This window comes from Cervus elaphus, chromosome 14 (genome assembly GCF_910594005.1).
Source record: "Cervus elaphus chromosome 14, mCerEla1.1, whole genome shotgun sequence".
Classification (NCBI taxonomy): Eukaryota; Metazoa; Chordata; class Mammalia; order Artiodactyla; family Cervidae; genus Cervus; species Cervus elaphus.
This window is the reverse complement of record NC_057828.1, coordinates 33505430-33526788: the sequence shown is the minus strand read 5'-3', so window position 1 is coordinate 33526788 and position 21359 is coordinate 33505430. Positions and strand designations below refer to the sequence as shown.

At 42.0% G+C, this 21359-nt stretch overlaps 1 protein-coding gene across 1 annotated transcript in view; it reads left to right on the top strand.

The window, feature by feature from the left end:
- KIF26B (kinesin family member 26B) overlaps window positions 1-21359 on the top strand; it is a 506912-nt gene that overhangs the window by 422796 nt on the left and 62757 nt on the right. Inside the window, exons 9-10 of the mRNA XM_043923976.1 lie at window positions 504-687; window positions 12574-12733. Coding sequence (XP_043779911.1) covers window positions 504-687; window positions 12574-12733 — 344 coding nt within the window. The remainder of the gene's footprint in view (window positions 1-503; window positions 688-12573; window positions 12734-21359) is intronic.

Sequence of the window (21359 nt, the reverse complement as noted above, 5' to 3'; positions counted from 1 at the left end):
CCTGCTCCCACTAAACACTGAGATAAAACCATTTGCTTTTCACATCTGCTACTTACAGATTCTGGGCTTCCCTGGTAGCTCAGCAGTAAAGAATCTGCTGCCAATACAGGAGACTCAGGTTCAATCCTTGGGTCAGGAAGATCCCCTGGAGGAGGAAATGGCAACCCATTCCAGTATTCTTGCCTGGAAAATCCCATGGACAGAGGAGCCTGGCGGGCTACAGTCCATGGGGTCACAAAAGGGCAGACACGACTTAGCAACCAAACAACAAGAGCAACTTACAGATTCTACTTCCATTGTAAAATGGGTAAAAATATTCTTCTCCAATAAGCATGCTTAGGGTTAATTTTCAGATATGAATAAATTAGGCTGAGAATTGCACATGGGCATGGGCCCTGGTTCCAGAAGGACATCGGCCTTGGACAGTGGGGAAGGGACAGCCAGCCTGAGTGGCAGGCGAGCCCTCTCGCCCGCAGCATCAGCCCTTCCCTTGTGTCTTGCAGTTGCAGAACCAGAGCGAGCTGCGGGCACCCACCGCAGAGAAGGCTGCCTTCTTCCTGGATGCGGCCATCGCCTCCCGGCGGGGCAACCAGCAAGACTGCGACGAGGATGACCTCCGCAACTCGCACATGCTCTTCACACTGCACATCTACCAGTACCGCATGGAGAAGAGCGGCAAGGGGGGAAGTAAGTCCGCCTCTACCCTCCTCCTCCTTGCCCTCCCTGGGGAGAAGGCTCTCCTCCAGGGCAGCCCGGGACCTTTTAAAACATATCACAATCTAAGCCCTTACCCGGTGGTCCAGTGGTTAAGACTCTGCACTTCCAGTGCAGGGGGCATGGGATTTGATCCCTGGTGGGAGAACCAAGATTTCACATGTCTTGGGGCTCAGCTAAAAAGAAGATATCAAGTAAATGAATTTTTAAAAAAGAAATGTAGTACAATTTCACCAGTCTGCGCTGACCTTTGCTTTTGAACATCCAAGAGAAAAGGGCTCGCTTGCTAAATATAATTTACACATGTAATTGCCATGGGAACGTGAGAGAACAAACTTTAGTAAAGAAAAACAACTGCTTCATAGTATATTTTTGTTCATAAACCATGTAAGTGCTCATCATGAAAGACCAACGTGTCTACCAAGCACCCTGACTATGTTACTAATCATTAGCTTGAATCCACTCTGTGAACCCAGAAGAAACAAAATCATGTTTTTAAAATAGACTATGAATCAGACTTTTGAATAGCTAACCAGATCCTGGCTGCCTCCCTCCCTCAGGTAATGCCCAGCGGTGACATTTCTCTGTAAACACCTATGCCCGGGACATGCTCTGTGAGCAAGCTGCCCTGCCAGGAACCCAACTCTGTACTTACAGGATCGCCTCTTGGCTGTTTTCAAAGCCAGCACTGCATCATTCCAATCTTTGTCTGCCAAGCAGTGTATATTCCGTGCTCAGAAGCTGAGTGCCAGCACTCAGCTGAGTGTCTCAGGTGGGACCCTGGGCTATGGGCAAGGTAGTCCATTGACCTCACTGGGCTTTTCTAAGGCAAGTGTGGCCCCCAACACTTGGCTGGCCAAGTAGTAGCAGCTCTCTGTCCACTTCTACCGGGCTTTTCAAAACCCAGGCAGACACTGAATGCCAGAAAGACAAACAAAAGCCCTGAGTTAGGAGCCTAACTCTGGTGTCTAGAAGTTGTGGAGCTAATTGACTATAATGGGAGACAACCAACTAACCAAATTCTATAGAACCTGGAATTAAGACGTGCAGCCTCGACCTGTGGATGGGTCCCCCAATTTGGGCTCCTTGTTGCCCAAAGAGTTGGAAACTGGTTCTGTTGGAGGCAGCTGTGGGGGGCTTCCATTCCCCTTTTCCGCTTAAGGGAAGTGGAAGCTCTCTCCTCCCCCCATCTCAGTGCCTTTGTTGGTCCAGTCTTCTGTTATTGTTCCTATTCCTTAATTGTTGTTGTTTAGTTCAGGTTTATGAGATATAATTTAAATTCAGTAAAAATTACCCTCTTCATATATTGTTAAATAAATGTTGGCAAATCTATTCAGTCGTGTAATCACCACCACCACCATCAAGATAGAGAGCAAAGCCATGGGTAGAGAAAAGTCCCTCCAGCCCTAGCAGTCAGCCCCTCCCCAGCCCACGATCAGATTCTTCTCCTTATAGTCTTGCCTTCGTCCAGAATATCACCTAAATGGAATCATGTGGTCCATGTGTGGCCCTTTTGTGTCTGGCTGCTTTCATTTAATACATTGCATTGGAGGGGCTTACCAGGTAGCTCGGCAGTAAGGAATCTGCCTGCCAATGCAGGAGACGCAAGAGATGGGGGTCGATCCTTGGGTTTGGAAGATCCCCTGAAGAAGGAAATGGCAAACCACTCCAGTATTCGTGCCTGGAGAATTTCATGGACAGAGGAGCCTGGCGGGCTACCGCCCATGGGGCTTCGAAAGAGTCGGAAAAGACTGAGTGACTGAGCATGCTGCAGTGCATTTGAGATGCATCCTTGTAGCCGCATGGATCATTCACTTTTCTTGCTGCCTGCTCCTTTAGTTTTAACTGGGCCCAGAGATGTGCCCCACCCCCTCTTCCCTGTTATGAGGTTGTGTAGTCCCGGGGCTAAAATCTTGCTAGATATTGTTGCTGGGGCCAGAGTTCCACTAATCCAGGCTTGGACCCACAGCCTTGGCTACTTATACTGGCTGCTGCCCAGGAATCCAGAGGTACTGGCCCTCACTTGCACCCAAGGAGATATGTCATCCGTCAGCTGAATATAGATCACTCTTGACAACCAGTGATGGTGATACAGGTCTGGCTGGGGATTAGCAAAATCTTTTGAATACGAGTCTTTCAGGGGAGATTGATTTTCAGTGGAGGGCTCACATTATGAATAGTATTTCCATTTAGAATAACTTGCTAAAAAAGAAGGAGACAAGGAATTAGGATAGGGATTAAGTGATCCAGACCTTTAAATTCTCTAACAGAGCTTTATCCACAGTTCTCCTAACAATCTGGGAGCTGGCTTTAGATCCTGCCCTCACTGATTTTTCTGGGTTCTATCTTAGCAGCATGAATGTGGGGAGTCTGAAAAAAATATATATTTTATTCTTTTAAGCAGCCAGTAATCATTGTAATCAAAGCTTACAGTGGATTCTTGTACTGTCAGCAAAGGGTGACTTACTGAAGATCTGAATCTGGAGCCAAATAGCTTCCAAATGTCTCTGAGCTGAAAAGCTCTGGAGGAAGGATAATCTCCTCCTTCTAGGTTTCAAACCAAGTTAAAGCAACTTTGTTGTCAGTTTTTCACTTCCTTTCATGGGTCTGCTCTCAATTTGGAATCTGAAAGTAGGGAGGAATCTTGAAAACAAAGAAACAGTTGATTAAATTATTTGGACTCTAAGAACTTAGCATTCAACTTCCAAAAAGTGTAGGCTAGGAGAAGGAAATGGCAACCCACTCCACTATTCTTGTCTGGAGAATCCCATGGACAGAGGAGCCTGGTGGGCTGCTATCCATAGGGTCGCACAGAGTCAGACACGACTGAAGTGACTTAGCATGCATGCATGCATGCATTGGAGAAGGAAATGGCAACCCACTCCAGTATTCTTGCCTGGAGAATCCCAGGGACAGAGGAGCCTGGTGGGCTGCCGTCTATGGGGTCACAGAGAGTCAAATACGACTGAAGTGACTTAGCAGAAGCAGGACACTCCTTAAACCTAACCATCCACCCAAGTCAGCCCTTAACAAATCCTGGGCACTTATTAAATGTTTAACATCAAATTCATTTTCTTCCTGTTTATAAATTGTGGACGTGAATGGCTTTTAAATAATAAATTCAGGTTTAAAGAAAAGGCAGATGCCATTAATGGTTTCCAGAACCTCGATAGTTACTTTCTAACATGGCTGTAGATGAGAACAAAGAAAGTGCAGCATGGAGGCTGATGATGGGGTAAGCCCTGAAGGATCTGGGGGCATCACCTGCCTGCCGCAGCACCTGGCTTCCTGTGAGGAAGAGAATTTAGGCCGGAATGCACACAGCCTCCTAGCCTGCGGCTTGCTTGACCTCAGTGAATTTATATCTGTTTAAAATATAATGAGGAGATTTGGAGCGTTGTTTAAAATGGAAATTTTGTTTACTTATATATAAGTAATAATCCCCTTGGACCTGCGAGCCAGAACTCAATTAAGGAAAAGTTTATTAATTAGTCACCCTGCAGGGAAGCAGAGCAGAGCGAACTGCTGGTAACTGGCCATTAGAAGTGAAGATGATATATCCAAAGAGTACAGATTAGTTGTCTGCTATAAGAACTAAACACAGCATGTGTGCATAGGCACCTGGATCTTATACACATATATGCATTTTATAAACACACACACACATTCACATATGCACATATGAGTGGACAGACGAAAATGTTTTCAACATGTCCAATCAAGATAGAAAAGAAAATTCTGTGTTGATATATCACTGCTTTGCAGACAGCACTAGGTTAAGCTTAAAATAATTCCTGGTTTAAACGTTGTTGGAGAATTAGTGAGGCTGATTCTTCACCCATCACAGAGCCTTCCCCTGCTTTGCTAAGCTACCTCTGTAAAGGCTTGAGATTCCCCTTGGAAATTGCACCATTGAGGAAGAGACCCTAAAACTGTAACAGTCAGCAGCTGCTCCCCATAAAGATGAGTGAATTAGGAGTTCAAAGCCAGATGGTAATAGTGATACTTCAGTGGAATAAGTTCACCGTGTAGATTTTTACAAGTCCTATTGATTAAGATGGTCTTTAAAAGCATCATTTTGATGAGTAATCTCAGTTTGCAAGCAACAACTACCCAGGGTTAAGAATGACACTAGGTCTCTGATTTGTTCCTTCACTTTATCGCCTCTAGGGGAAGAAGTGTGGAGGCCAAGTGGAGGCTGGGCTGGCTGTGTGTGCGATTGTGTACAGCACACAGGCCTCCATCTGCATGTGTGTACATGAACCAGTGGACGAGGACATGGACACTCTCTGCCTGCACTCGTCTGCTTACAAATCTCATCAGACTATTCCCTTAATCTTGGTTTCCTTTTGACCACAGCCACTCTTTCCTGTATGTCTTGGAATGGCTTGAATCAGCTGATGCTCTATCCAGGGCTATGCGGTCCACAGGACTCTAGAGATCTGTTATTTGGGTGGTGGGTGTGGGAAAAGGGGATCTGGGAAATGTTGCTTTTAGAAGAGGCAGACCTGGGCCTCTGCTATCCATCATTGCAAAGCTCTGTGAAGCGAGGATGGCCACACATGAGGGCCCCTGCAGGCTCTCACGTTCTCCTTGGTCAGCAGGGAAATGACAGCTCCATGTTTTGAGGTTTTTATAATATGATTTTTAAAATCTTGGGCCAGGAGACAGTTTTCCAAACTCTGCAGTCTGGGATTCCTACAGTGATGCCTCATGGCCTCCCCACCACCTCCATCAGGGCAGCTGTTTCCAACCTTCTTTTGGAGCCTGAGGCCCCTGCTCTAACTCTTTCAGTGGATAATCAGCCTCCTGTTTAAGGAGAAGAACAAGTCAGTCTGGCTATGGCCTCAGCTTCTGTCCTCTTAGCATCCAAACCTCCTTGTCCATGTACCTTGCTTTCCCTCACTCCTTTCCCATAGATCCGCTCCCTCCCATCTCTTTGTTCTTCATCCTGTCCCCTTCTGCCTCTTCTGGGACCTCAGCGACTAGGACCCCCATCAATCATCTTTTTGTGCTTTTATTTTCAATCTCTTCTACCACTAGAGTCAGGGTTGCCTCCTCTTGGAAGGAAAGGAAGGGAAGGAACAATAACATCGATAATAATTTTTAAAAAAACTGTGTCTGGGGACTTCCCTCGTGGTCCAGTGGCAATCTGCCTTGCAATTCAGGGAACTCGGGTTCAAACTCTGGTTGGGGAACTAAAATCCAGGGTTAAGCAACTAAGCCCATGAGCCTCAACTGCTGAGTCCATGTGCCACACCTAGAGAGTCCATAAACCACAACAAAAGATCTTGTGTGACCCAATGAAGATCCATGTGCCTCACCTAAGACCCAATGTAGCCAAATAAATAAATATTTTTAAAAAGCCTTGTCTGAACCCCGCTTCTCCCTTGAGCTGCCTCCCCATAAGCCTTTCAGATTCTCCCCTCTGGAATATCTTTCTCCTTTAAGTCCCATAGCATTTCGTGGAATGTTAAGCCCCTGCCTTATATCTCAGTCATTCTGGGCTTGTCTCAGCCCCGTCAGACAGACTACAAGCTCCCTGAGGACAGAGTCTCCTGTCGCCTGGCACAGTGCCCTCCACAGCCTAGTAAGGTGCCTGCACATCAGTTTTTACATGTCACACCAAGTGGCATGCGTGCTGTATATTAAACAGTGAGTGAATTTCTTCCTTACCTCATTTAGCTAATTCAGAAAGAGGTGATGGTAGTGGTGGTTTAGTTGTTGAGTTGTGTCTGACTATGATCCCTTGGACTGCAGCCCGCCAGATTCCTCTATCCATGGGATTCTCCAGGCAAGAATATTGGAGTGGGTTGCCATGCCCTCCTCCAGGGAATCTTCCCAACCCAGGGATCGAATCCGGGTCTCCTGCATTGCCGGCGGTTTCCTACATTGCCCAGATTCTTTACCCACTGAGCCACCAGGGAAATTCTCAGAAAGAGAAAGACCATCCTCTTACCCTTTGTGGAAGCAGGTGGTGTGAGTTCAGAGAAGTCCTCTCATGCAACACAGTCAGAAGGAATTGATCAGTTAACTGAGAAAGTTAAGTTAAAAAGGAAAATCATATAAAAGGATACATTCATGTCATAAACATTTTCAACTTAAAACCTACAATTGTGTGTTTATTCATTGGTCTTCTGATACAGGGCCATGGTTTTCTCTTTGAGATGAGTTTTCAACTTTAGATTCTGACTTTTATAAACCACACTCAATAATCTGGCTTTTGCTTTCAATTTCTTCTGAATGATTCAAGGACTTAAGAGACACTTGTGCAACTGAGTATAGACTTTTTCTAGATTCTTGAAATTTTTTCCACACTGTAATTTCTCATTCACACCAAAGTCGGTATCTTTTTTCAAAAACTAACTCATTTTAATCACACCTTTCCAAAGCATTGATTTCAGTGTTTTAGAAACATTAACTCTTTACATAAATGTATTTCACTGATTTACATAATATTTTATTATTTTTATTTATAATATTAAGTACAAGGGGCATAGTTAGGTTTAGGAGGAAACCTAGCTGACCTGTTGATAAGTGTACAGTTCATGTTTTTGGAGCAGAAGTACAAAGACAAGCTAAGGAACAGTCACCACACATCACAAGACTGCAAGGTGCTATGGGCATCAGACAGTGTGCCTGACACGGCTGATGGAGGGCCTGGGTTAACCTGATCAGGTGGCAAGGCCATTTTTCCCAAACTTTGCTGCACAAGAGAATCACCTGTGTAGCCTTCTGGTGAATCCCAATGCCCATGCCATACCCCAGACTGGTTAAATTAGAAAGCCTGGGAGTAGGAGTCAGGCGTTCATATTTTGTAAATACCCCAAGCTGATTCTGATATGCAGCCAAGTTTGGGAACCACTAAGTTATGGGAAAGTGAGTTAAAAGAGTAAACTATAACTGTAAAAGTTAGCTCTGGATTTTCATCTTGAGTTTTAATTTTCTATGAGATCTTGAGTGATTTGTTTAACATCTGTGAACCTCAGTTTCCTCATCTATACAGCAGAGCCAATTCTTGCCCTATAGGATTATTGTAGGAATTAAATGTTTTGGGGAGAATTTAGCATATCCTGGCTCCATGAACATGAGTTGGAAGAATTACTCGGGAGTGGGGTTAATTAGTATATTGCTTCCTGTGGAAGAGTAAGGCATATGGGTAATTTCATTTGGTCAAAGTCTAGACTTGAAATACACATATTCAAATATGAACAGTCTCAAGGCAGACTGGGTTATGTTCCTAAATCTTGCAGCTCTGACCTCAAAAATCTGAAAAGTCCGTGAGGAACCTGCTTCTTACCTGCTATTAATTATCACCTATTGTTCATTGATTCTATAACTACTTTCTCTCCAACTGCCTGTAGTAATGGGAATGCTTGGTGATAGCTGATGGCCTGAGCTCAGTCACTGTGTACCATTCCGGATTCAGCACTGTGTGTGAAGTTCAGAATTCTGTGACTACTGAAACTCCGGTGGTTATAGAGCAAAGTTGATTTTACATTGTTTAAAATATGACTCTCATTTTGAGTCATGCAGGTATAATTACAGGTATTTTACAATATTATTCTTTAGCACAGTCTAAACTATGCTTTTGTTCTCTGTGTTCTATTTTACTACATGTACATTACGAATTTTATTCCATTACATCAAATGGACTATTAGAGTCTGAAAGTCCAAATTGGTCCCTGTCTTTGCCCTTTAATCTGCAGAGCGCATGAAATATCTGAGCTTCTTCTGTCTGTATAATTAGGTTGCAAAACAGATGATATTTTGCTTTAAAAATAACTATTTCCCGTGCACGCTGCCAGTGGCTTGATCCTGTATAATACAAAATAAGATTAAAGAAAAGTAATGTATTATATCTTTCCTATTAAGGATTTTTATTGGAGATAGTTGGAGATAAACAAAATATAACATCCTTAATGTGGAAAGTTTTTTGCCACAAGTGTACCAGAGTCACTGGAGAACCTGAATTGAAATTTTATATTTTCTGTAAACCTTCATCACCTTTTTTGTTAGTGCTAGATGTAAAGTTGAGACAGGATAAGCAGAGATAAGGCTGGGGTCAGGACAGTGGTTCCTGGATGTTTTCCTTGCTTTCCTGCATCAGACTTCTCTCTATTTTTTCAAGTCTTTATTAATTTTTCTCAGGTATGTTTTGTAGTTTTCAGTGAATGTATCTTTTGTCAGATTTATCTGTAAGTATTTAATATTTTTGATGTTACTGTAAAAGGTATTTTTAAATTTCAATTTCCAGTTGTTTGTCCCTACAGTTTAGAAATACAATTATCTCGATCCATGAACCTAGTATTCCACAAATTAGTAAACTCAATTATTAGTTCTAGTTGCTTTTTTTGTGGCTTCTGTTAGCTTTTCTACATAGATAATCATGTAATCTGTCATGAAAGACAGTTTAACTTATTTCTTTCCAGTCTGGATACATTTTATTTCTTTTTCTTCCCTGTTGAGCTGGCTAGAACCTCCCCTATAACATTGAATAGAAAGAGTGAACATCCTTGTCTTGTTCTTGATCTTGTAAAGCTTTAGTCTTTTACTATTAAGAATACTATTAGCTGCAGGTTTTTCCTAGACACTTTTTATTAAACTGAGAATATCACCTTTGATTTATATTTTGCCGACCTTTTTTATCAGTGATGGATATTGGAGTTTGTTAAATGCTTTGTCTGCATCTGCTGAGAGAATCTTTTTCTTTTTAGTCTGCTTATGGGGTGAATTATAATGATAGATGAATTTTTTGCTAACCAACCCTGCATTCCTTGGATTAATTCACTTATTTAGTCATTAATTAATTTATTCATGGTATAAAAGTCCTTTTAATATGTTCCTAGCTATAATTTTCTAGTATGACTCACTAGTGTTTTGTTTAGAACTTTTGCCTATTTGTTCATGAGGGATAATTGGTCTTCAACTTTTTTCTTGGAATATCTTTGTTTTTGCTATCAAGATAACCCTGGTCTCGAAGAATTCACTGGGATGTAGTCTCTCCTATCTGGGGCTTCCCAGGTGGCACTAGTGATAAAGAACGCTCCTGCCAGTGCAGGAGATGTAAGAGGCACGGGTTCGATCCCTGGGTCAGGAAGATCTCCTGGAGGAGGATAACCTACTCCAGTATCCTTGCCTGGAGAAAACCAAGGCCAGAGGAGCTTGGTGGGCTACAGTCCATGAAGTGGCAAAGTGTTGGACATGACTGAAGTGACTTAGCACACACGCACTCTCCCATTTAATTTTCAGGAAGAATTTGTATAAGATTGATATTATTTCTTCCTTTAAAGTTTGGTAGAATTCACCAGTGTGGTTAAATACACTGCTTTCTCTGTAGAAAGGTTGTTAACTACAGATTCTATTTCTTTAATGGATGTAGGGTTAGTCACATTATCTACTATTTCTTGAGTGAGCTCTGGTACTTTGTATCTATCAAGAAATGTGTTCATTCTTCCAAGTTGTGCTAACTTACTGGCATCATGTTTCTTTATTATCCTTTTTTTTATTCATAGAAACTGTAGTGAGGCTACTACCTCTTTTGTTCCTGACGTGGGAAATTTGTGTCTTCGCTCTTTGCTGATCAGTCATGCTAGAGAGATATGAATTTTATTGATCTTAAAGAATCAACTTTAGATGATATTGATTTTTCTCTACTGTTCTTTAAATTTTATATTTCCTTGATTTCTGATTTTGTATTAATTATTTCCTTTCTGCTATTTAGTCTTTAATTTGCTCATTTTTTTCTAGTTTATTAAAGTGGAAGCTGAGGTAACTGATTGGAAACCTCTGTTGTTTTCTGATATAGGCATTTAATGGGGTAAATTCCTTCTAACAATAGAAGTGTCTTACTAATTTGGATATATTGTTTTTCATTTTCATTCACTTAAGAACACTTTCTAATTTCCATTTTGGTTTCTTCTTTGACCCTGTTATTTGGAGCTGTGTTGTTGAGTTTCAAAATATTTAGGGATTTTCCAGGTGTCTTTCTGAATTGACTTCGAATTTAATGTATCAGAGTACAGTTGGAATGATGTGAAGCCTTTAAGATTTACTTAGATTTGTTTCATGTACCAGAATATAGTCTATCTTGGTAAATATTTTGTGTGCAATTCAAAAGAAAGTGTATTCTGCTTTTGTTGGGTTGAATATTCTGTGAATGTCAGGTAGAATGAATTGATAGTTGTTCAAATCTTCTATATCCTTACTGGTTTTCTGTCTACTTGTTATATCAGTTATTGAGAAAGGGGTATTTGAAATCTCCAACTATAAGTCTGGAGTTTTCTCTTCATTATTGCAATTCTATCAGATTTTACTTCATATGTTTTAACTTCCATTATTAAAGCATAAACATTTTTGATTGTTTGGACCTCCTGATGAATTTTGTCCTTTATCATTATAAAATGTCTCTCTTTCCCTCCAGTAATATTTTTGTCTTGAGTCTCTTTTGTTTGATATTGTAACTGCTGCAGCTTTCTTATGGCAACTATTTGCATGGTATAGCCTTTTCCATACTTACATTTGCAACCTATTGTTTCTTTATGTTTGAAGTGCACTTCCCATAGGCAGCATGTAGAAGAGTCTTGCTTTTTATCAAATCCAACAATATCGACTTTTAATAAGGATATTCAGACTACTTCATTTAATGGGATAATTCATATGGTGTGGCCCAAAGTATTATTTTTTTGTATGTTTTCTATTTAACCCATCTGTTCTTTGTTTTCCTTTTTGTTTTATTTGCTTTCTTTTGAACTTATTGAACATTTTATATGACTCCACTTAATATTCTTTGCTGGCTTTTTAGCTCTAAATCTTTATTTAGTGATTGCTGTAGGATTTATTGTATACATCTTTAAGTTATCACAGTCTACTTTCAAGTGTTATTATATCACTTCATGTCTAGAAAAAGAAACTTACAGTAGAGTATTTTCATTTCTCCACTCCTAAACTTTGTGCTGTTGTTGTCAAACATTTTAATTGTGTGTGTGTTATACCCACATATTACATTGTTGTTATTTTTGCTTTAGCAGTCAATTAACTTTTAAGGAGATTTAAATAAGAGAAAATCATATATTTATTCACATGGTTGTCATTTCCAAAACTCTCCATTCTTTTGTGTATATCCTTTGTGATGAATTCTTTCAGCTTTTTTAAGTCTGAAAAAAGTCTTTATTTTCCTTTTATCTGAGAATGAGACTCTGGCCGGGTATATAACTGTAGGTTGGAAGTTTTCAGTACTTTAAGAATGTCACTCCATTGTCTTCTCCCCTGTATTATTTCTGAGAAACATCATTTTATCTTTGTTCCTTTACTTGTAACATGATTTTCCCCCTCTGGCTATTTTCAAGATTTTTCTCATTACTACTGGTTTTAACCCATTTGATTATTATTTTGAGTTATTAACCTGATTCCTGGCTGAGCTTTAGGTCACTGGTCTCTATAACACTCAACCAAAGCAGATAATCACTTATGGGCTATTCATGTTTTAATACAATCAATTTCAGAATTCTGTTACACAAAGGCAGAAATTTCTGTAGGCACAAATCTTACTCTCTTTTAATAGAAATTTACCTTCTCTGTTAAATCTCATCTCATCCAACCAGAAGGAATTATTCCTTTATTTATAGTAGGAATGTCCATAGGTTTCAGAAGGCCAGTGGTGTGTGATGGACAGAATCTAAGAGGACTGTGCTATTTGTTACCCCTGCATGATTTGGTTGGGGTCTCGTACTAGATCATGAACTTCAGCCCTTTACTTCCTCTTTTTTCCCCTCAGATTTCCCAAGGAGCCGCATGAAGGACAGATGAGGGCTTATCAGACTTAACCAGTCCTTTCTTCTCTTTTCTCTCCTGTGGCAGTGTCTGGAGGCCGCAGCCGCCTGCACCTCATCGATCTTGGCAGCTGTGTGAAAGCTCTTAGCAAAAATCGGGAAGGAGGCTCAGGGCTGTGCCTCTCACTGTCCGCCCTGGGCAATGTCATCCTGGCTCTCGTCAATGGCAGCAAGCACATCCCATACAAGTAAGTGACTCTTCTACTCAAAGAATGGAATGAAGTGAACATGGTACCAGGGCTAGGTGTGGATTTCTCAGCCTAGTGACATCTGGGGAGAGTTGTACTACAGAGGTATGGACCATGTTGTCAGTTCAGTGCCAGAAACTGGCCTTTGCTAGCAATTACGTAATGCCTGATCTGCCAAATTCAAGAGCTATGGAAATACATAAATTTGCCCCAATCCTAACGTTAGGCTGCTCAAGTCAGAAATAATAGGATGTTACCTCAGTTGAGGGCTTTAATCACAATTGCCATTTGTAGATTATTGTTGAGGCTTCCCTAGTGGCACTAGTGGTAAAGAATTTGCCTGCCATGCAGGGGCTACAGGAGATGTGGGTTTGATCCCTGGGTTGGGAAGATCCACTGGAGGAGGGCATGGCAACCCACTCCAGTATTCTTGCCTGTAGAATCCCATAGACAGAGGAGCCTGGGGCTAAGGTCCATAGGATCACAGAGTTCGCCGCAACTGAAATGACTTAGCATACATACATTCAAATTATTGCCACCATTGTACAAATGCTTTATAGAGATAAGAGCAAGGGGCCTAAGATTGAATTACCATTCCCTTAGGAGTAGAGCTGCCATATCTAACCAATAAAAATATGGGATGCCCAGTTAAATTTTAATTTCAGATAAAAACCAATTATTTTCAGTGTAAATATGTCCCCAGTATTGCATTAGCTATAGGAGCATCCTGTATTTTATCTGGCAATCCTATTTAGGAGAACTGAAAAGCTTGGGGAATTACCACCCACTATCCCATGCAAATGTTTGTTTCACTTCTAAGATCCTTTTCCTCTTCTCGGTTATGCTCCAAAAAGATGAAAGTAGAACTGCTCCTATATCTGGCATAGCCAAAAACTTGCCATATCATCTTTGGCCATGAATGACCCAGCCCTGGAGCCACCCCTCACCAACATCGCTCCGGTTCAGCTTTTCCACTGGACAATGTGGTGATGGGATGAGGGGAACTCTTTAATTTTTCAGGCTCTGCCAAGGTCCAGCTGCATCTTTCACTAGCTATCTGAACCTTCACATCTCATGAACTGAGGGCTATAGCTATATATCTTATTTACACAACAAGGATAAAAGGCTCCAAATGATATGTGTGTGAAAGTCTTTTGTAAAGTGTGTAACACTGTAGTCAATAACCAATAACGATAATGTCATTGAGCCTATACCCACCTATTGAAATGGAAATAACACGTACTTTACAGAGTTGCCTTGAGGATTAAGCAAATATGTGGTACATGGAATCATTTTTTAATCTGTAGGAGTCAACAAAATATAAGTTTCTGTTGTGTAGGATGGAAAAGGTAAGTCAGGTAGTTTTTTCTACAATAACTGAGATTCAGTATGAGTTCTTGAGTTGTCCTTTGCCTCTACCATAAGTTGATGCCAACACTGTGATTTTGTTCTCCACCAGGAAGCCCATTACTAGCCTACTTTGGAGTTTAAATAGATATTATAAGCCGGTCTGTCTCAGTTCTTGAAATTTGGAATCCTAGGATACACCCTGAAGTGGATTTTCCAGCCCTTGTGTGATTCTTTTCTATGAGGAAAAAAAATTCAATTTGAAGGTTTATGAAGTTTCATTCAGTATCATTTTTGCAGTTGAATAAAGTCAACTTGTGATTACAAGAAAGAGAGGAAGGAAGGGAGGGAGGGAGGAAGGGAAGACAGAAGAGAAGGAGGGAAAAAAAATAAAGGTCTGGAGAGATACTGTCAAGGCTGAAGATCTCAGAAAGAAAAGAAAGAGTTATCAGCCCTTGTGTCTTCCCTGTCCATAAAAAGGGAAATGTGTATTAGTATGATAACTTAACAGATCATGATGTAGACAAAATTCAAAATACCACCTTACGAGGTCACTGATTGTGTATTTTGCTTGTATGTTTGTATCTCACACTGTTTCTGTGGAGTGACATGCTTTTATGGATTTAAATAAATATTTGTTGAATTGATGGTGGGGGGAATGGATAAAAGTAAGCATATGAAATTACTTTTACTTTAGATAAAGTAACTTCCTTTTGGTTCAAGTTGGATTTTACTATCAACATTAAAAATTGATTTTGTTGATAATTCAAGGTCTCTTGCTAAATTAAACATACCATACACCAGTTAGCCACAACAACCAGCTACCTGCTCACTTGCGAGGGCTGACAAAATGTGGAAACTTCACTCACTGTTCTCTGCAGACATCCGTCTGCTTCAGCTCCCTTCTTTCCTTTCTGGCTCTGAGGGAGTGATGATTAAAGGCACTCCATGTCTGAAGTAGACTTTGTTGTTCAGTCGCTAAGTTGTGTCCAACTCTTTGTGACATCATGGACTGCAGCACGCCAGTCTTCCCTGTCCTTCACCATCTCCTGTAGTTTGCTCAAACTCATATCCATTGAGTCGGTGATGCCACCCAACCATCTCATTCTCTGTTGAAGTAGGCTTATACTTAATATAAATATGGTGTCAACATAAGACACAGGCATAGAGTCGTCCCCCAACCATCAGGATCCTCCTGGGGATCTTGCAGAGCTGCCCACTGCTTGGTGTCAGAATGACCACCCAGCCAGCTCTGTCCTCCCCAAACCTTCACTGGCAGTGCACTTGTATAGCCAATTGTATCATCCCTCAGTCCTTAATGCCCATCATTATATGTGAGCTTTCAAAGATCGTTGCTGTAATATTGTTTCAGATTCTCAGCCACAGTGGATAGTCAATATTTGGTTCTGAGAATGCATTTGCAAAGTGATTAATCGACGACAAACTATCCTCTTTCAAGGTGCCGGAAGATAAGGCCAAGATTTACTCAAATCACCCAGCCAGTTGGTGGCAGGATCAAACTGCATCACATTTTACAGCCTCAGAGACCTTGGCAGTTCCTTGCCGATCCACTCGCCCAGCCTCATCAAGCTCTGTAACATATTAGCTGCCTTTGCTCTGCACAGCGTGAGGTCTTCAGCACAGCAGGATGGCCCAGATTTCTTCTATCAATTCAGTCCGTGCTCCAAACCCCCATCACACGGCATTTTGTTAGCATACTAAACACCTTTCCCATGTCAAACCCTGTCTCTGCAGTAAGTTCCTGAGATAGGGAGGTTTTATGCCCTTGCAGTTTTCCTCTTATTCTTGTTCACTTAAAGGAAAAAAAAAAAAAGGAAAACCAAACTCCACTTTCATGACCCTCCCCCCACGCCTTCCAAAACACACAAAAAACCCACTTCATTTGTCATCCTGGACCCTTCTGTGCTTGGAACTCACATCACTTGTGTTTGCTTCTGGGAAATTAACTGGAATGTGCACAGAAGGGATAGAGCCTGTCCTCGTTTCTCTTCATCATCGTGCCAGACAGACTTTCTGTCATGTGAGCAAGCCCGAAAGCGAGTTTGGATTCATTACCCATCCCAGGCGCTCCCATGGGCACCCTAGGTGTGCCTGAATGGTTTTTGACTTTGCAAATGATATAAGTGATAAATGCAAGTGCAGAATAGTTTCCTAGCCTCAGTCGTGACACAGCTCAGGCTCGCTGGGCAATCCAAGTTCCATCAATCAATCCCAAGTGGTGACACCATTCAGAAAAGCACCCGGGGACAGGAAGGAGACCACCAAAGGCTCCAACCCCCTTGTCAGTTCTGCACTGACAGGCTACGCAGAACTCCCTAAGTTTGGGGAACCTCTTGTCTTGGGGAAGCTGTCATAGTCCTAAGCTTTTTGACCGTGCATCTTACCTGTTTGCTTCCATTGCTCAGCCATTTGCTGTTCCTCATCATAGCCTTCCCCTTGGATAGATGAGAAAAAGTATATAGTGGCATCAAAACAAATTCCTATGCCAGAAACCAGCATGGCAGGCACACATCACTAGAATTGGTACCCAGAAGGGCCACCACAAGGATCTGTCAGTGTGTACTTAGCTTTGGCTAAAGTCCTGTTATGTCCCAGCTGATCTGCAGGACCAGTCTCTCCAAAGACTCGGAAATTCTAACCACCACCCAGTTCTCTCAAAATAGAATTTTTGGTAACTTCTAGATGTCTGGTAAGGGGAAGCATACCCTTCACACAGTGATACTTAAAGCCTGAAACATTTTTCCTTCATTTATAGCTGTGACTCCATTTGGAGAAATAATGTCTTCAATAGGTCGAACAGTCTATTTGATTATTTGCCAACAAGATGCTGTCCTCTATTTCTAAACAACAGAGATGTTATAATGTCCCAGCTTCCACAGAACAAGAGGTTATGGAAAGTCTAGTGCTGTGTCTGTCCCTCTAGTGCTGTGTCTGTCTGAGATGCTCTTCCCAAGTCAACCTGAAGCATGGTTCTGCATGAACAGCCTCCTGATGGAACTGGTGCTCTATGATCTTCTTTTATGGGTTTGGTCTGTGGTTCAGACTAAGACCTAATCCTTGTGTGTTAGAATCCATCACAAACACTCTCTGGGGCTCAGGCATCTGACTCTCTGGTGCTCTTCTTCTCTCTGGAGATGCAAGGTGGAGCCCGAGGCAGTCTGCTGTCAGGAGCTTCAGTGCAAGCAAATACCGCTGCAGGGGCCACTTTGTGTGCATGCATGCTGAGTCGCTTCAGGCATGTCCGACTCTTTGGACCCCATGGACTGTAGCCCGTCAGGCTGCTCTGTCCATGGGGATTCTCCAGGCAAAAATACTGGAGTGGGTTGCCATGCCCTCCTCCAGGGGATCTTCCTGACCCAGGGACAGAACCTGCATCTCTTATGTCCCCTCATTGGCAGGTGGGTTCTTTACCACTAGCTCCATCTGGGAAGCCCCAGGGGCCACTCTAGAAGAGGTTATTCTACAGAAGTTAGGGATGCTCATCATCAGGGTCTGGAACAGGAGTCTTTCTCCTCCTGAGGCCCTATTGAGGAGTCAGAAATCAAGGTCACATTCAAGAGAATGTGGAGAAATTGTGTGAAACAAAATGGCGAAATGACATTTTATAAACAGAGGCAACTTTTTCAAAATGTGAACACCTCATCCATGCTGGAACCCATAGGCAGGATCTCTGGGAGTACCCTAAGATTTCGTCAGGCCTTCGTAAGAGTTGCACTGCTGAAGAAGGTGGACATTCCTTTGCCTTGTCTTCAGAAATAATTTTCTCTCAGTAGCCAGTTAGATGTTGGGTTTATCTTTGCTTTCTCAGAACTGGAAACCCACACAGTGTCTGGGAAGCTAGAGAAAGGAGCTCGTGACTGATATGAGCCACAATACTCAGTTTCCCTGATTCACACAGGAGGTAAAAGATTTGTTCCTTGGGACTCAAATGCACATTAATGACGAAGGGAAATTAAATAGGTATTTTCCAGGAAAAATGCAAAGGGATATTAAAAAAAAAAATTCTCCAGATTTACTTAAGATAGCATATAATGGAGAGAAACTCTGAGGAAGAATCTTTGTGTGCATGTGGTATGAGACACACACATATGCATATTTAGCAACCTTTAAATGTACGTTAATGCTGTATTATCTCTTCCTGGTTTACAGAGAGAACATCAATTTAAAACTATTTTCACAAACTCCAGATACCAGTTTATAGCATTCCCTGTTTAGAAATAAAATAACCAAAGCCTCAGGTTGCCAAGCAACTACAGCAATGATAATTCTTAGTGTTGCTGCTTCAGAATATCCATTTTTATACATTTTAATGACTTAGGATGCAGAGAAAGTGAGTTCAGAAAATCAGTGGTACATGGGTCTCTTTTGTATGAAATTCTAGCATCTTCTTTTCATTCTTTCCTCCTACCTCCGTTTGCTTCCTGGCCAGTGGTATCTTCACATTTAATTTTGAAAATTCTCAGAGATCGATATTATTTTCTTAAGAGTTGGAGCATCACCTACCAGTAAATGAATTCTACCAGGATTATCACAGAACCATACAGGGAGAAATGAGGGTCTCTGGGACTCAGTTGGGATCACAAGCCATGGGTTCAAGCATTGGGTCTTTCTGTCACTGTCTGACACATAAATTATAAACACAGGAAGCTATAGGAACTTCCCTATAGTTCAGATGGTAAAGAATCTGCCTACAATGCAGGAGACCCAGGTTCGATCCCTGGGTCAGGAAGATCCCCTGGAGAAGGAAGTGACAACCACTCCAGTATTCTTGCCTGGAGAATCCCCATGGACAGAGGAGCCTGGTGGGCTGTAGTCCATGGGGTCACAAAGAGTCAGACACGACTAAGTGACTAACACACACACAGCACATAAACTCTCTGTGTCATCCTTTCTGTTCCCAGGAGGACCCCTTTCTGTCCCCTCACAGAACCTCACTGAATTAGGAGCAGACTGTTAGGCCCCCAACTCAGTCATGATCCTTGGCAGCAAAGCCATAGTATATAGTTTTCTTTGTCCCTCTCAGATAATGAGCCTATGGTTTGAGGACTGAGCAGAAATCAGGAGGCTTCTTCATTTCTCTTTTGGTTTTTCAAGAGATTCTCTTTGATGTTCAGTTTCTGAGACTACTAATCAGACCCTTTTCTCTCTGTGTTCCAAACCAGTTGGCAAACAGACACAGGAGTATGACTGGGGGCTTCCCTGGTGGCTCAGTGGTAAGGAATTGACCTGCCAATGGAGACACAGGCTCGATCCCTAGTCCAGGAAGATCCCGTATGCCTCAGGGCAGCTAAGCCCACACACCACAACTACTGAGCCTGTGCTCTAGAGCCCAGAAGCCACAACTACTGAGCCCACGCTCCCTAGAGCCTGTGCTTCAGAACAAGAGAAGCCACCGCAGTGAGAAGCCTGCGCGCTACAATTAGAGAGTAGCTCCCACTGGCCGAAAATAGAGAGATGTCTACACAGCAACAAAGACCCAGTGCAGTCAAAGATAAATAAATAAATAAAATTATGTAAAAAATCATATGATTGGGAATTGAATTCTCCATCTGCTGAATCCTAGCAGACTGGAAGGAGATCTCCTGTCGCTCCACAGACTTAGACCCCAGGACTCAGGAATGGGCAGAAACAGGTCAGCAGAGCAGTCCCTTACCCAGACAGCCACATGGCTCAAGTGGAGGGATGTGTGACCTGCAGAGGGTCAGACAGACAGACAGCATTGGGCTGCACGTGCCCATGGCCATATTTACCAGCCTCATCAGTCAGGTCTTTTTCCTCCTGTTGTTCATTTGCGAAGTCATGTCCCACTCTTTGCAAGCCATGAATGGCAGCACATCAGGCTTTCCTGTCCTTCACTATCTCCTGGAGTTTGCTCAAACTCATACTTATTGATTCAGTGATGCCATTCAACCATCTCATCCTCTGTCATCCCCTTCTCCTCCTGCCTTCAATCTTTCCCAGTGCCACAGTCTTTTCCAATGAGTTGGCTCTTCCCATCAGGTGGCCAATGATCAGTGAATATTCAGGACTGATTTCCTTTAGGATTGACTGGTTGGATCTCCTTGCAGTCGAAGGGACTCTGAAGAGTCTTCTCCAACACCACAGTTCAAAAGCATCAATTCTTCAGCACCCTCTTTTTAATGGTCCAACTCTCACATTCATACATGACTACTGGAAAAACCATAGTTTTGACTATATGGACCTTTGTCAGCAAAGTGATGTCTCTGCTTCTTAATATTCTGTCTAGATTTGTCATAGCTTTTATTCCAAGGATCAAGCATCTTTTATTTTTGGGGCTGCAGTCACCATCCACAGTGATTTTGGAGCCCAAGAAAATAAAGTCTGTCACTGTTTCCATTGTTTCCCCATCTATTTGCCATGAAATGATAGGACCAGATGCCATGATCTTAGTTTTTTGAATGTTGAGTTTTAAGCCAGCTTTCTCACTCTCCTCTTTCACCTTCATCAAGAGGCTGTTAGTTCCTCTTCTCTTTTTGCCATTAGGGTGGTGTATACTACATATCTGAAATAATTGATATTTCTCCCAGCAATCTTGATTCCAGCTTATGCCTCATCCAGCTCAGCATTTCACATGAAATAGAAGTTAAATACGCAGAGTGATAATATACAGTCTTGACATACTCCTTTCCCAATTTTGAATCAGTCCACTGTTCCATATTCAGTTCGAACTGTTGCTTTTTGACCTGCATACAGGTTTCTCAGGAGGCAAGTATGGTGATCTGGTATTCCCATTCCCAGTTTGTTGTGATCCACACAGTCAAAGGCTTTACTGTAGTCAATGAAGCAGAAGTTTTTCTGGAGTTCTCTTGCTTTTTCTATGATCCAGTGGATGTTGACAATTTGATTTCTGGTTCCTCTGCCTTTTCTAAATGCAGCTTGCATATCTGGAAGTTCTCAGTTTATGTACTATTGAAACCTAGCTTGAAGGATTTTGAGCATTACCTTGCTAGCATTTGAAATGAGCGCAATTTTACGGTACTTTGAACATTCTTTGGCATTGCCCTTTTTGTATTGGAATGAAAACTGATCTTTTCCAGTCCTGTGGCCATTTGTGAGTTTTCCAAATTTGCTGGCATATTGAGTGCAGCACTTTAACAGCATCATGTTTTAGGATTTAAAATAGCTCAGCTAAAATTCCATCACCTCCACTAGCTTTGTTTGTAGTAATGCTTCCTAAGGCCCACTTGACGTCACACTCCAGTATGTCTGGCTCTAGGTGAGAGGCCACACCATCATG